Source organism: Furipterus horrens, unplaced genomic scaffold, assembly GCF_987537825.1.
Source record: "Furipterus horrens unplaced genomic scaffold, mFurHor1.1.pri manual_scaffold_1, whole genome shotgun sequence".
Classification (NCBI taxonomy): domain Eukaryota; kingdom Metazoa; phylum Chordata; class Mammalia; order Chiroptera; family Furipteridae; genus Furipterus; species Furipterus horrens.
In genome coordinates this window covers 82198275-82213215 of record NW_028327171.1, presented here as the reverse complement: position 1 = coordinate 82213215, position 14941 = coordinate 82198275, and the positions used below count along the sequence as shown (strand labels likewise).

Sequence of the window (14941 nt, the reverse complement as noted above, 5' to 3'; positions counted from 1 at the left end):
AGCTGACTTCAATTGTACTCTCGTTCTGTTAGACATCCTAAGACTTTTCTATATGCTGGCAAATAGTTCTTTTGTGTGTATGTGTCGGTATTGGAACTTTTCTTTTAAAATTAATTTTTTATTTTTAATCTGTGCCCTGACCAAGGATCAAAACTGTAACCTAGGTATGTGCCCTGTCTGGGATCAAATCCGTAACCTTTCGGTGCGTGGGTGGATGCACCAACCACTTAGCACCTGGCCAAGGTGGAACTTTTTTTTCTTTTTTTTAAATTTCTTTTTTTATTGTTGTCCTATTACCGTTGTCCCAATTTTTCCCCTGTGGCTCTACACGGAACTTTTCTTTATGACAGACACAAAGTACCACTTTCCCATACAAGTGACATGTGTGAGAATTCACCATTTTCTGAAGCCATGTAACGCCAATACTGTTCTATATTATCTTGAATAGATGTTTTGATGTCAGAATAAAGAGCAAAGTGTATTACCAATATCATGTCAAGTAGATTAGAGGTTATATTATTTTCTTTTCTTTTTCATAGCCTTTTCTTAAAGGGATAAATTTCCCTGACTGGAATCTGACTGGAAGTTTGTGAGGTGTATAGTGGGAGGTAGATAACAGTGAAATAGGACTAACGGTTGACTGGTTTGGCTCTGCTCTTGTTTCTGCTACTTCCTACCTGTGTGATCTTGTGCTAGTTAGGTAACCTCTATTGACTCAGTTTCCTCAACTGTAGAATGGAGATCACAAGGTTGTGGAGAGGATGAGGTGAGGCGTGTATGAAACATCCAGCTAGCACAGTGTCTGTCAGAAGAACTGAATTCAAGGCTTGCTATTATTGTTAGTTTGGGACAAGGGTTAGACAAGGGTATATATATACTTTGTTCCCATTTGCTCACGTGTCTCTGGACCATAAGAAACAGCCGTGGTCTCAATTATCTTGACAAAATGAAATAACTACCTTTGTCCTCCGTCTACGGAGCTAAGAAAGGTACAGGCTCAAGCAGAGGTGTGTCAATAGATTCCTCCGCCCACTCCTTCGAGCCTCCCCACCCACATGAGGGTCAAAGGAGAGAGCCTTCGGCCCAAATTACTTGAAATACGTGTAATTGCTTTTGTTCTTTGCTTCTATAACCACAATAACAAAACTTCCAGTATCCTTTTAGACCAGGATTAATTCTCTCGCGGAGCACAGTGATATAGATTAGCTGACTTCATATAAAAAAGCAGAGCGTAGCACTGAAGCCCAAAAGAAAGCGATGGGGGAACCTGGATCACCAGCTCCGTAAACTTTGGCAGCTCGCTTCCTCTTTTCGGGTCTCAGTTTCCCTGTTCATTAAAGCAACAGAATTGTCCGAGAACACATCCTCAAATCTAGAGCCTCATCCTGCCCTCAACTCGAAAAAAAAAAAGAGAAAAGAAAAAAGAAAAAAAAAGAGCGCAACCAATTTATTCCCTTTAATAGCAAAGAAAGAAACCGGTGGGCGTGGATACTGAACACCGGAGGGTACCGGGCGCCGGAAGCACCCACCCCGCGGGCCGGCAGGCGGGGAGCCGGAGCCCAGCGCACCGCCCGGGAGCGTGTGCGCGCCGCCCCGCCCCCAGCCAGCGCCCCCGCCCCTAGGGCTCGCGGCCACGCGCAACAGGCCAGGCCGGGTGAGTGGCGGGGTCCGGTGCCGGGGCTTCGTGCCGCCACTGGCTGGGGCCTTGTGCGTCTTCCGGGCGTCCGAGCGCGGGTGCGGGCGGGGCAAGGTGAGGGGCCCCTCAGGTACCCTCCCCGGGGGTCGGGCGCCGGCATCCGCGGTGCGGCCGGGCCTGGGGCTGCAGGCGCTGGTATCTGCGGGATTGGGGACGCCCGCCGACGTGCGCTACGATTCCGGTGCCGGGACGGCGCGGACGTGCCCGGCCTCACGCCGCCCGGGCCCAGGAGTCGGCTCGCGATGGCCTGGGCACCAGGAGCAGCCCACGTGCTCGGGCGGCGGTCTGGAGACCGGGGACGAGCGCACGGAAAGTTTGGAGGTTGGGCAGGGAGCGCGGCCAGGCTGTGCGCGAGCGCGGCCGCCACGTGGGCTGTGCTATCAGGGGTCAGGTCCGGCCTAAGAGGCAGGCTTTACACAGAGGAAATCTGGGGTCGGGGCGAGGGCAGCCGGCGTCTCTCTGCCCCACCCCGACTTTAAAGTTAGCACCGTACTCTTCCTAATCATTCATTTGTCACCAGATATTTCTAGAACGGCTGCCTGACAGGTTGTCCAACAGGTTTTAGAGAGACCAGGCTGTTGACTGCGTTTTCAGAAGTAGGCCCCTGGGAGTCATGGGATCTAATTACTCCACTAATTGGCTATAAATTCGGAGCCACGCCTTATGTTTAAGTGGAGGAGCCTGATATATCCAGCTTCTTCCACCATTCCTTTGGATGGTTTTTGCGTCCCTGGCCTCATCCTGTGTAACGTCGTGGTCACTAAAGTGCATTAATGAGGTGCAGTCCATTTTTTTCCCTCTAAAATTGAACTAAAAAAGTAACTGCTAATCACAGCTGTAGGTCAACAGGAGAACCAGATTTCCTTCTCTGAATTGATAAGTCATTTCTCAGGGCCTAAATAACCTTGTTACAGGCAATATATCATTTCTGTCAGGTAGGGGTGTGTGGATGTGTGTGTAATTGAGCTGAGTTTGACTACCTCTTTAGTGGACCTAAAATTTATGTAGAGAACATACTATATTAATGCAAGTTTCTGGGCCCCAGCTACCAGAGGTGCTAATCCTGTAGGCTTGATGTGGGGCCCAGAAGTGTGTGCGTTAGCAAGCAAGCGTTCCTGTGACTCCACTGTGCTGTAAGTTAGGGCTCTGGAGATGATAAAGGCACACCTCCCTCCCCTGATTGGTAATAACCACTGAGATGGCTAAGGTGCCTTTCAGCTCTGACAGTACTGTTGAATACCGAAGGGCCAGGTGCTATCAGGAAGCAAACGTGTTTCCCCCAGCTTTGTTTTCTGTAGCTTTTTGAGATTTTTCCTCTTAAGATGATATACAAAAGATGAAAAAGGGGGAAAAATTAAGTCAATAAACATTTCTTGGAGACCTCTTATGTGCCACTCTCCTGGTTCTGGGCGTGTGCAGATAAGCAGGCCCTTCCTTATGAAGTTGTGTTATGACTTCTTGTCAGTGCATATTCCTGTAGACAAGGTTAGGACACTAGAATGGATATCAATATTGATTTTCTTATAGAGTTTTAATCCTTCAGAGTTGTTTAGATTAGTTTTTCTTTTAAAAAATATCTGTAGACAGTAAAATATGAACCTTGAATCTCTTAACTTATTATTTTACATTTTAATGATTATAGTCAACTCAAATTGGACAATTGCTTTAAAAAATTTTTTTCTAATTGACATATATTTGACATAGTATGTTTGTTTCAATGTACAACATAATGATCTGGTATTTGTATAAGTTACTTTTTAAAAGCTTGCTTTTTTCCCCCCTTACAGCTTTATAAAAATATTTACTGTCAGTTCTGTTTGGGTGGTCTGTGAGATTTATAGGCAGGCTTCTGTTGGCTGTACTTTTTTGGACAAAGCATTCTCTTGGTTATTTCTTAGATTCTTAGACATACTTTTTTACTGTTTCTGAAATTGTTATGCATCTTACAATTTTTTGTATGTTCTGTGTAGTATGGAATGTCTTCTTTCCTCTACTTCCCAAAGGCTATGAAAAAGAATTGTTATTTTACGCTATGGGTAGTGTGAGAATCAGAGAACTAGTATATTTTTTCTAGTAACTTCTAAACTAGGTTCCAATTAACAGAGCCTCAAATCATTCCAATACGAACATGGAGAAATGATAAATGATTTAACTCTTGGCAGTATAAGTAGTGAAATGCATATTCTAACAAAAGCATTTGTTATGCATTATTAGAGTTTGTTAGTGATCGTTGATGGAAACAGTGCTTTAAGTCATTTTATTTTTGGCTTTGGTATTCCATGTACTTTGTGTAAATACACTTCCTGGGGAATGTGCTTATACTGTATTCATATATTGTGCTTAAAGAAAAGCCTTTTGCTTGCATCTTCCTGCTGCTCGCATCCCTTAATTTAAAAAAAAAAATGAATGAAAGACCTTCTTTATGGAATTATTATAACCCATCCCTTAAATTTTAAACTGACCAATTGTGAGAGATAAGAGATGTGTGGCTGAATATGAAATTACTTTTTCATCTTTTGGTACTTTCAATGATACAAACCTTCTGAACCAATCTGTTTTTGAAAATTAAATGTGAGCAAAGTGTTGGGGCTCCCCAAGACCATTCCTGGGATCATTGACTTGCTAAAACTCCCAACTGATTGATTACAGCAAAAGGAGACCACGTGCTTAAAAGTGTTCCAGTAACTAGTTGTGACAGCTACACAGTTGCCAAACAGGAAAGCTCATTAGACACTCAGTGCCTGGGATTTTTGTTTTTTATTGGGGTCTGGAACTACCCAAATCCCAGACTCCTGGAAGGAAAACATGCTCAGGAAAGCCACATTGTTTGCATAAACAATTTAGGCACAGTGAGCCACTCTTATCATTTAAATTGTGGTGGGGACTGCTGAAATTAGAATTCCCTGATATCAGGGATAAGCTGGCCTTTCATAAGTAGCAGTGGTCTTTGCTAATGTTTTCATATCTGGGTTCCAAGTACTAGCAATACTTTGTCTCACTAAAGTCTTGATTCTTTGACTGAGAAATCAAAATAGTATGGCAAATTTAAAAGAAATAGGAAACATTTAAAAAGTTAATTTTTTCTAAGCAAGCCCTTACCACTCCAATGCAAAGTTTTTAGTGTCTATTTTTATTAGTTTTCACCATCATCCTGGGTTTCCCTACCAAAAGCACTTGATCTGAGCTATTTGTGGGTACAAACTTTAGAACTTTTAGAGTTTTATATTTTGACATTCCCACTTTCCAGTTTGTTCAGTTTACATTTGGCTTGCATTTTAAAGGTTAATTTATAACTTAGTTGTTGCAGTATGTAACAAAATTGCTCCAGGGTTTATTCCCCGGGCCAGACTACTTAGTCCACATTGTAGCTGAAATACAGCTTTGTTATAATGACAAAGGAGCAGAAAACAGTGTTCTTGCCATTCTGATAGCCCAACAAACTAGGAAATCATAATGTCTATGAATAAGTTACGGGTTTCTGGGAAAAACTGGTTTTTATAAGTGCAGATTTTTATAAGCTTTTTTGGGGAACAGAGACTCCTTTAAGAATCTGGTGAAAGCAATGGACCCCCTCCACCCACTCCCAGAAAAATATAAAGTTTAAATAGAAATGTTCAGTTTCAGGAAATTCATATAATTTGAATTACCATTCTTGAACCCCAGATGAAGTGTTACAGTAGTTGTTGTGGCTTGGGGGTGGTTCTGGGAGAGGTTTGGCAGCACTTGGGAGCATCGCTCTTTTTGCTACTCCTGTGTGGTCTGCGGACCAGCAGCAGCTCACTGCCTGGGAGCACCAGTTAGAAATGCAGACTCTCAGCCCCGTCTAGATGCCCCGGTGATGTGTGCACATTCATGATGGAGGAGTGCTGTGTTAAAGGTTAATGATGGCGGGATTTATCTTGACAACTTTTTAAAGACTTGGGATATAACTATCTTTAACCCTCACCTTTCAGCTTCTAATTAGTTGGTTTTTTTTTTTCTCTCTCTCTTTTTTTTAAATGGGGAAGAGATTTCTGACAAAGTGGCACTTTTCAGGAATAAGCTGAGATTTGGAAGTGAGGGGGTTCACCTGGTTGAGGAAGACTCGGGAGCAGGCAACTTCTTGCTTTGGCCACCAGATGACACCACTGGCCAGGATGTGTTAGTTGCTGTCCTGAACAGCAGATGGGGGCGGGGGGTTGCTGTGGTGAGAGCACCTGTCAGTGGGCAGCTGTTGGTAGCTCTGAGTCAGGTGTTTGTAACTCAGAGTACATCTCATTAGATTTAGGACCTGGTGCTGATTGAAACCAAATTAATTATTTTCGATTTTGCTGTGTCAGTGGCCACAAATTAAAGATTTTTCATTTTTCCTGTGTCAATTGCCACAGGCCAAAACTCTAACTAGGTTGCCCTGGCTGGTGTGGCTCAGTGGACTGAATGCTGGCCTGTGAACCAAAGGGTCGCTGGTTCGATTCCCAGTAAGGGCACATGTCTGGGTTGTGGGCCAGGCCCCCAGTTGGTGGCACGCACGCAAGAGGCAACCACACATTGATACTTCTGTCTCTCTCTTTCTCCCTCCCTTCCTCTAAAAATAAATAAAATCTTAAAAAAAAAAAGAAAATGTAATCTGGTATTTGAGGCTGAATTATATTTTGGAAGAAATGGTGTTGATGTAAGTTCGTATCACATCCTGGAGGAACAGGCACTGACTTACAGAGAGTCTTGTGAGGCCATCATGGTCACGCAGTTGTGTGTGTATGATCTGCAAACACCAACGCATGTTCTCTGTTCTCTTGGTAGGTTTGCACTTCCTCACAGCTTTGTCTTGAAGACAGAACGATGCCAAAGAAAGCAAAGCCTCCAGGGACTGGGAAGGAGGAGGGGCCTGTTCCCCATAAACAACTGAAGGTGGAGGCAGCTGGGGGGCCCTCCACTTTAAACTTTGACAGCCCCAGTCATTTGTTTGAAAGTTTAATTTCGCCCATCAAGACAGAGACTTTTTTCACGGAATTCTGGGAGCAGAAGCCCCTTCTCATTCAGAGAGATGACCCTGCACTGGCCACATATTACCAGTCCCTTTTCAAGTTATCAGATCTGAAGAGTCTGTGCAGCCGGGGTATATACTATGGAAGAGACATAAATGTCTGCCGGTGTGTCAGTGGGAAGAAGAAGGTTTTAAATAAAGATGGCAAAGTGCTCTTTCTTCAGCTGAGAAAAGATTTTGATCAGAAAAGGGCAACAATACAGTTTCATCAGCCTCAGAGATTCAAGGTAACAGGTTCTCCCCATTGCAGAATCCTTGTAGGTATTAAAGTGTGAATGTTTTACCACAGATCAGCTCAGGGATGAACCTGTAGTTTGATGATGATTTGCTTCCCACCAGCCTGAGAAGAGGTAGCACCTGTTTGGTCTTCAAATACATTCCAAATTAGGAGACTTACTGTTATCTTTGGGCTTAAACTATTAGAAAATGTCCAACATTCAGGATGGACATGGTTGGATGTCATAGAGCTGCAAAAACTAAATTATATTGCTAGTTTATAACACTTACTGAAGTAATATTATGCCTCCAGGAGCATGTTCTGTGGGCTGGTTTATGCTTTGGTATGTGGTAGACATTTCTGTTGGGTTTGTCCTGTCATAATTTAAGGCATGATAGCTTTAAGGTGGTCATTTTCTTCTTGAAGTTGCCTCCCTATAGTGCCTAGGTAGAAGCTTCAGAGTTGTGAACGAACACATACCACATGTATGTTTAGGAAAGAGATTTCACCTTTTGAACAGCAGCCCACCCATGTGGCAGTGAGGAGCTGGGTCCTGCAAGGCTGCTCCTGGGGCGGCAGTCATACGGGTAGGATAGCTTCGATTTGCAAGTCTGGAAGGCTGTTTTGCTTTTTATCCTTCTACATCAGTGATTGGCATTTGAGAAGTAATTTGCCTTCTCTGTGCTCAGTTTCTGCATTTATAAAATGCAGACTCAGGATAAGCTAATATACTTTTGTAGAGGTTTGAGGTCTTTACATCACAAGGTGGCTCAGAACAATCAATGGCCTGTTTGAGTTTTAGTTTTATTCCCATTCAGAAATTTGCTCCTGTGACACATGGCTAAATCAAAGTGACAGCATGAGAGGAGAAGGAAGAGTGGTTCATGAGATTCCATATTGAGGAGGATAATTCTGGCTGTGTTGGTGGCTCCTGGGACTTTGTCATCAGTTACCAATAATGTTTCCTGTGAACTTAAGAGACACCTTGTTAGATCCCATTATGTCCATCTGGTGCATAATCAATCTGGTGAATGATTCCCTTTCTTGTCTAAAGGATCCTGAACCTATCTGTACTCTATCTAGATAAAGTTTAAGTACTCTTAGATTTTTCAGGACAAGTTCTGATTCTAGATATTACATCTTAATCATACAAAGTTAGTGCCCTTGAAATGCCAAGCTTTTGGCCCAGGCACCCAATAGGAATGTGTAAATCACTTGTCAAACCAAGTTATGATTTGAATTCAGCGCTGCTTCTCTTTGAGCCAGTCCTTGACTCTTTACTCAGGTAGAAGAAGCACCTTAAAAAAAGTTATTTTTTTGAAGCAGCACTTAAAAAAAATATTTTATTTATTTTTAGAGAGGGGGAGGAAGGGAGAAAGAGAGGGAGAGAAACAGGGTGTGTGAGAGATACGTTGGTTACCTTTCACCCACCCCCAGCCTGGGCCCTGGCCCACAACCCAGGCATGTTTCCTGACCGGAATCGAACCAGCGAACTTTGGTTCACAGGACAGTGCTCACCCCACTGAGTCACACCAGTCAGGGCTGAGGCAGCATTTTTTAAGAGTGGATTTTAGATACCTAAGAACTATGAACATAAAAGGTCAGTGAAGTTGATTACATGTAATTTGGTTACAGATGAGTAGAAAATTATTTTGTCTCGTGTGTGGTGTCCTCAGTGGCTGCTTTTTCTGTAATTTAGAATCATCTTGGGCTTTTCTCTGTTTGTTTTCTTAAGCCTTGTACATTCCTCCTTCCCAATTCCAGGTGGCCAAGAATGTTTGTTTTTGTTTTTGTGTTTTTTCCCCTGTGGACTCAGCTCTTTGGCTCTGTGTATTAAAACAGGAAGGATGAGCTTCGTAAGTCTAAACTCAGCCCCAGGCTAGGCTAGGACACACCCTGGTCTTTTGGTCTTTTGGTCTTTTCACTGCCAGTAGTTGAGAGACCACTAAGCTATAGGACCTCATCTTCTTATACTAAAATCTGGGTTCTAAGTATTACATTATGAGGAAGTTTAATGTTTGTGTTTTTTTAAGAATGGGCATGTTAATATCAGGATAGAAAGAGTCTAGAGGCCGGTCATCCCCTTGTTTATTGGGTCTTAGAATGTGCACAGCTTATTCTAGTTAGTCTGGAAATGAGTCAACCAGAGAGCTGTAAGTTGTTCCCCACCAACTTTGTGTAATTCATATATCAAACATCTGGGTGAGTTTACCAGTTACTCACACGCATGTTAACTTTTGACCCTTCCAACAGACCCTGAAATAGCACAGTCATTGTGTCTCCATTTTACATGTGAAAAACTGGAGTTCATAGGTGTGACTTCCATAGCTACTAAGTAAGGACTTCTGACTCCAAATTTAAGGCATGTTCTTATTATACTTTGGAAGATGGTAATCGAAAGGTAGGGCTTTTGTCATGTTTGTTTTTGCTGCTCTTCAGGTGCATGCATGGGCTTCTGGTCCGAGCCATGCATTCAGTTTTGATTGTGTGGGTGAGTCAGTGGAGAGAGGAGGCTGTACCCAGCCGGGAGAGACTTCCACCTTCCCACTATTATTCTGAGGTTGTCTTTGGCTTCTCCAGACATAATTGGGAGTCACGAGTTAAAGGAGATGACAGATTTCAGTAGCCTTGTTTGTGGCTAATCAGCGTTGGTGAAGCAGTAACACTTCCTTGTATATACTGCTTTGCAATTTTAATAAGATTGGAGATAAGCTATTTTATGCTGTTCCCCACAGTCTTAGAGTGGGAGTCTTCATTTTACAAATAAAGAAGCTGAGGTCACCTAGCTTGTAACTTTAACTTGGACTGAAATTGATTGACTTCAAATCTCTGTTTAGTAGGTCACACTTGGCAGATTCAGGAGCTAGAGGCCCAGGAAAGAAGGGAAAATTGTACAATTGATAGGGTTTTCAATAACCTTTAAGAAGAAAAGAGACATAAACTTATCAATTACAGACACAGATGCTTGAGTTGGGACCCATAAAGTTACCCATATGGTCCTGAGACATCTCTCAGGCCATTAGAGAAGGGAGAAGTCCTAGCTTTCCTGTGGTTCCAGTCACCATAAGTGTGATTATAGAGCATGTCCTGCTGGTCCTTCTGTGGTATAAATTAGACTTCTTGGGAGCTCTAACTCTTTGGAGCGTTCAGGTGCTATTAAATTATTTTTCCTGTGTTAAGTAGAACCCTTGAGTCCTGAAATCTATAAATAGAGTAGCCCAGTGGTCTTTATAAAGATGCATCCTGATGCTTTCTTCATACTGACCCAGTTCTTTCTCACTTGATATTTTTAGTACTGTAGGTCCCTTTTCACTTCAGTGGTGGACTGATTCTCAAGCTGTAGTCATTGGTTTACTTAGCAAATACTTTATATACGTTTTAATGTTTTCTGTGTGCTGGTCAATATACATTCATACGTTTGAAACCAGGCTCTTCAGTGTCCTTTGACTTGTCTTTCTTTAAGGTAATTCCTTAGAGTGGCATTATAGAGTTGTGGTTAAAGGTACGGACTCTGGAGCTAGGCTGTCTGGATTTGAATCCTGGCTCCATTATTTATTAGCTGTGTGTTCTCACCTTGGTTTCCTCATCTGTAAACTGGAGATAATGAGACAGGGTTGTTGGGAACATTATGTAACTAATATACATAAGCACTTAGAAATAGTGCCTGGCACATAGGAAGTGCTAATGATATCTGTGTGGCCTAATTTCTAGCTCTTCACGTCTGCCATGGGAAAATCAGGTTTCTTTCTCCCCTGCAGGCTCGTAAGTCTGCTTATACCCTCAAGAGCAGATTAGTACTGGAGAGGGAATTTACTCGGCCTCTTTCCTACTCTGTCTGTACCCACTTTCTAGGTTATCATTTCTTCACCTATTGCTGTAAATACCAGTTTTTGCAGGGAATTCCCAAATATGTCTCTAGTCCTTACTTTTTGCCAGAACTTCAGACTGAGACAGCCAGAAGCTTACTTAAAAACATCTCCACTTGGGGGTCATAGCAACTCAAACTCAGCATTTCTAATATAGAACTTTTTTTTCCCCCTTTGAAAACTTGTTCTTTATCACTTTGGCGAATGGAACTGGCCGGGAGTGTTTTTTTTCACTCTTCCCATTCCCTTTCCTGTTTGTATTTAGTCCACCAGCTGATCTTATCAATGCTACTTCAAATGAATTTTGACTTTTCTACTTCTCTCTCTGCCCTCCCACCTTGGTCATTTCTTGACAGGGCTGCTGCCTTAGTAGCTTTTCAACTAATTTCTCATGCTTTTTTTTTTTTTTTTTTTTTTTTTTTTTTTTTTATTCTTAGAACGGAAGGGAAGGATAAAGAGGGAGAGAAATATCAGTATGCGAGAGCTACATTGATTGGTTGCCTCTCACATGCCCCCAACTGGGGATCCGGGCTGCAACCCAGGCATGTGCCGTGACTGGGAATCGAACTGGTGACCTTTAGGTTCACAGGCTGGCACTCAGTCCACTGAGCCACACCAGCCAGGGCTTCTCTTGCTTTTCTACAGTCCATTCTCCTCACCATAGCGAGAGTGAGCTTTTAAAAATGTAAATCAGATCATGTGAATTCCCTGTTTAAAATCCTGTATGACTGCAGATTGCCTGCCTTGCCAGTCTTGTTTGTGTGCTCACGTTTGTCTGGTGTGTGGACCAGGACAGAAGATTCTTGAAGGCAGAGGTGTTGGCTCTTACTGCTTAGTAATTCTTGGTACCTGGAACTTAATAGCTGCAGTAAATACTTGGTAAACAAATAAGCATGTGTTGCATCTTTTATTGCTACTGTATTTTTCACCTCCTTTTTTTTTTTTAAAGGATGACCTTTGGAGGATCCAGGAGAAGCTGGAATGCTACTTTGGCTCCTTGGTTGGCTCAAATGTGTACATAACCCCTGCTGGATCTCAGGGCCTGCCGCCCCATTATGATGATGTCGAGGTAAGCGAGGGAGAAAGTTGCTCCACGTGGGGAAGGAGTTGCTGTGCACCAGGTTAGGATGGTTGTCAGGGTTCAGTTCAGCTCTTGGGCCAGGTCTCTGTCCACTCTCCCTGTGTGTCTCTGGAGCTCTTGACCTCACTGGATGTTGGGCCAAATTCACTCCCACCAAACTGGCTTCCTGCTCCTTCTCCAAAGGGAGAGATTGATTCCAACGTGACTAACATAAAGAGCTACACGTTCCTATGAAACAGGTATTGACTTTATTTACAGAAAAGTGTGATCGGCTTTTCCTTTAATTTCACAGCATATGGTCTTTAATAAGAAGAGGTCACAAGCAGTCTTTACATCTGCTTTCATTTTGTCTTTTCTGTAGCTGCCAAAATTTTTTTTTTCCATTTGTAAAAATCTTGGGGCAGCTTGAATGAAAGTCATGGTTTCACTTAAGCACTGGCACATTGACAAGTGTCGATTTCACTCTCCTGTGACTGCCAAAAAAAAGTTAACTCTTTGAACTAGGTATTTGGCAGTTTTATTTTTTTACTGATAAAAAATGTGAACACAGAGTAATTAGTAAAAAGTCATTTTTCCCCCTTTGAGAGCAATTTGATATCAATACATTTTCTAAAAGGTTTTGGTTCTTTAAGAATATATTTTTAAAGAGTATTAAAATATCTTTGACTGAATGAAGAATAAAAAATTTGAAGCTTTTCTACCTGCCAAAGATTATATTCAGGATTTTAGACATTCAGTCATACCTGAAGCCTGGCCTTCCCATCAGAGATTATGGGCTTTTAGCTGTCTGATAGAAGATTTAAAGGGATGAGATAGTGGATATATAGTGCAAGGTTTCATGTAAGTGAAAAGAACGAATATCCTTTTAGTATCAGGCCTCATGATGACCTGTTTTTAAGAGTTAACACCTGTAGCAGCAGCTTTCACCTGTGGAGTCAAGTGCATCTGGTCTTTCATTATTTTTTATCTGAAACTTGTAATTCGTCTAAGCCCTCAGAGGGCTAATGCTGGATGTGCAGTGCCTCCTGCCCTGGCTGGAAGCTCTGACACCCGGCCCCGCGGCTCTCTGCAGGTGTTCGTGCTGCAGTTGGAGGGAGAGAAGCACTGGCGCCTCTACCACCCCACCGTGCCCCTGGCTCGGGACTACAGCGTGGAGCCAGAGGACAGGATCGGGAGGCCGGTGCAGGAGTTCACATTGAAGGTAGGGGACTTCCATCGTGGGCGCCTCTCCTGAGGCAGGTTTAGGTTCGAGGTTTACTGTTCATGGAATGGTCCCCGTGGGTCTGAGGGATTCAGGGCAGGACTCCTTGTTCCAGTCAGCACGTGCAGCTTCCAAAGGAGATTTGGTAACTTGTAAAAATGAGTCAAGGAAGTATTGAGTTTCTTTTCCAAATAATCTGTCTCTAAATGTAAGCCACGTTCGACAGGAATGAGTTATGAATTGGGTGTCCTCTTGCTCCTCTCGAGTAAAAGTAGAAGGTTTGGTCTTGGGCAGCTGTGCCATGTCTAAGATAGCGGCCAGCCATGGGCTATATATAGGTTGCTGAAACAGAGCATGCCCAGGACACCTTAGTGTTTCTGCTGGTAAAATTCCAGAATGACCCATTTTCATCTTGATTGTGCAGCAGGCTCTGTGCACTCTCCTCCCTCCCCCCTGCATGTAGTCATCAGAAGAATAATAGTTATGATTGGCTTTGGGGAGTTCTCCATGAAGACAGGTAGCTTGATTATGTCCTGGTTCATTGGCATCTTGCTGCTGAGAAAGCCTGTCTTTGAGCAGTTAGCCTGGATGGTGTCATGGCCACCAATCCCCAGCAGGTGAGTTGTTCAGAAAAAGTCTTAGAGGCATAAGAATAGCTCCATAATTAAGCTTTATACCTTTTAATTTTTTAAAAATTATATTTTATTGCTGATGCTATTACAGTTGTCCCAGATTTTCCCGTTATACCCCTCCACTCAGCTCCCCCGCCACCCCAATTTCATCGGGCAATCTCGACACCATTGTCTATGTCCATGGGTCATGCATATTTGTTCTTTGTCTATTCTTTATGCTGTACTTTACATCCCCATGACTGTTCTGTAGCTACCTATTTGTACTTCTTAATCACTTCACATTTTTCACCCATCCCACTGACCTCCTCCCATTTGACAACCATCAAAACATTATCTGTCTATGATTCTGTTTCATTCTTCTTGTTTATTTTGTTTTTTAGATTCAGTTGTTGATAGGTATGTATTTATTGCCATTTTATTGTTCATATTTTTAATCTTCTTAAAGAAGACCCTTTAATATTTCATATAATACTGATTTGGTGATGATGAACTTCTTCAGCTTTTTCTTGTCTGGGAATCTTTATCTGTCCTTCGATTTTAAATGATAGCTTTGCTGGGTAGAGAAATCTTGGTTTTGTAGGTCCTTGGTTTTCAACACTTTGAATATTTCTTGCTAATCCCTTCTAGCCTGTCAAGTTTCTGTTGAGAAATCAGCTGACAGTCTTATGGGAGCTCCCTCGTAGGTAACAAACTGCTTTTCTCTTGCTGCTTTTAAGCTTCTCTTTTTATCTTTAACCTTTGACAATTTGATTATGATATGTCTTGGAGTGGGCCTCTTTGGGTTTATCTTGTTTGGGACTCTCTGAGCTTCCTGTACTTGTATGTCAATTTCCTTCACCAAATTAGGAGATTTTTCTTTCATTGAGACTTCTCTTCTGGCACTGGAACTGTGGGCCAAGGAGCCAGGTGTGGGGCTGGGACCCCTCATTCCTGAGATACCCCTCCTGATTTTTATCTGCCATTCTGTGTGGGACCAGCCCATTTAACATCTCCGCCCTTCTTACCAGATTCGGTGTGATTTCTTCTTTAATTCTGTAGTTGTAGGACTTCCATTCATCTCAGTTTCTGATGGTTCTGAATGATGGTTCTATAGTTTAGTTGTAATTTTGATGTGGTTGCGTTAGGAGGCAACTTGTGTTTACCTACACCACTATCTTGACTAAACTTTATACCTTTTCCTACAAAACATAAACTTAATTTCTTTCAGTATCAATAAGATAATAGT

The 14941-nt window shown here is 42.5% G+C and overlaps 1 protein-coding gene across 3 annotated transcripts in view; it reads left to right on the top strand.

Moving 5' to 3' along the window:
- The first annotated feature begins 1599 nt into the window (after nucleotides 1–1599).
- The window catches only part of RIOX2 (ribosomal oxygenase 2), a 28365-nt gene continuing 15023 nt past the window's right edge, over nucleotides 1600–14941 (top strand). The window contains exons 1-4 of one of the 3 annotated variants that reach the window (XM_090276031.1): nucleotides 1600–1654; nucleotides 6476–6946; nucleotides 11752–11871; nucleotides 12956–13084. In XM_090276031.1, coding sequence (XP_090132157.1) covers nucleotides 6515–6946; nucleotides 11752–11871; nucleotides 12956–13084 — 681 coding nt within the window. In that variant the 5' untranslated portion in view covers nucleotides 1600–1654; nucleotides 6476–6514. Of the gene's footprint in view, nucleotides 1655–1677; nucleotides 1751–2453; nucleotides 2475–6475; nucleotides 6947–11751; nucleotides 11872–12955; nucleotides 13085–14941 lie in introns of those variants that run through there. The other 2 variants (XM_090276038.1, XM_090276027.1) reach the window with 2 other exon arrangements.